The sequence below is a fragment of the Merops nubicus genome, unplaced genomic scaffold (assembly GCF_000691845.1).
Source record: "Merops nubicus isolate BGI_N331 unplaced genomic scaffold, ASM69184v1 scaffold32654, whole genome shotgun sequence".
Lineage (NCBI taxonomy): Eukaryota > Metazoa > Chordata > Aves > Coraciiformes > Meropidae > Merops > Merops nubicus.
The window spans coordinates 2533-2858 of NW_008602796.1; the positions used below are offsets into that span (position 1 = coordinate 2533).

The 326-nt window shown below is 66.6% G+C and overlaps 1 protein-coding gene across 1 annotated transcript in view; it reads right to left on the reverse strand.

The window, feature by feature from the left end:
- Positions 1–316, reverse strand: part of CCDC157 (coiled-coil domain containing 157) — a gene marked incomplete at its 3' end in the record, with an annotated part of 2510 nt that extends 2194 nt beyond the window's left edge. The window contains exon 1 of the mRNA XM_008938477.1: positions 99–316. Coding sequence (XP_008936725.1) covers positions 99–316 — 218 coding nt within the window. The remainder of the gene's footprint in view (positions 1–98) is intronic.
- Between the last annotated feature and the right edge of the window lie 10 nt (positions 317–326).

The window sequence follows — 326 nt, forward strand, 5'->3', positions numbered from 1 at the left end:
GGGCCCTGGGCGTGTTTCCACGGGGTGGGTGGAAGGAGCCACTCTGCCAGACGGGCTTCTCTGGAGAGGGGTGGTTGGGCCTGGCTTTGCCTTCTCACCTGTCTATCACCAGCTCCAGCAGCACCACATGGGAGTGCTGGGTGAACTCGGGGTCCTGCTCGGTGTAGTCGTAGAGCTCCAGAAGCTCCTCCATGTCCACGTCACAGGCCGCTTTGTTGGGGAACTTCCACGAGGGGACGCGCACGGCCCCGACCCGGGAGGAGACGTCGGCGATGGCTGCCTGCAGGTCCCGCAGGTCGGCCCGCAGGCTCTGCATGCAGCCGCGG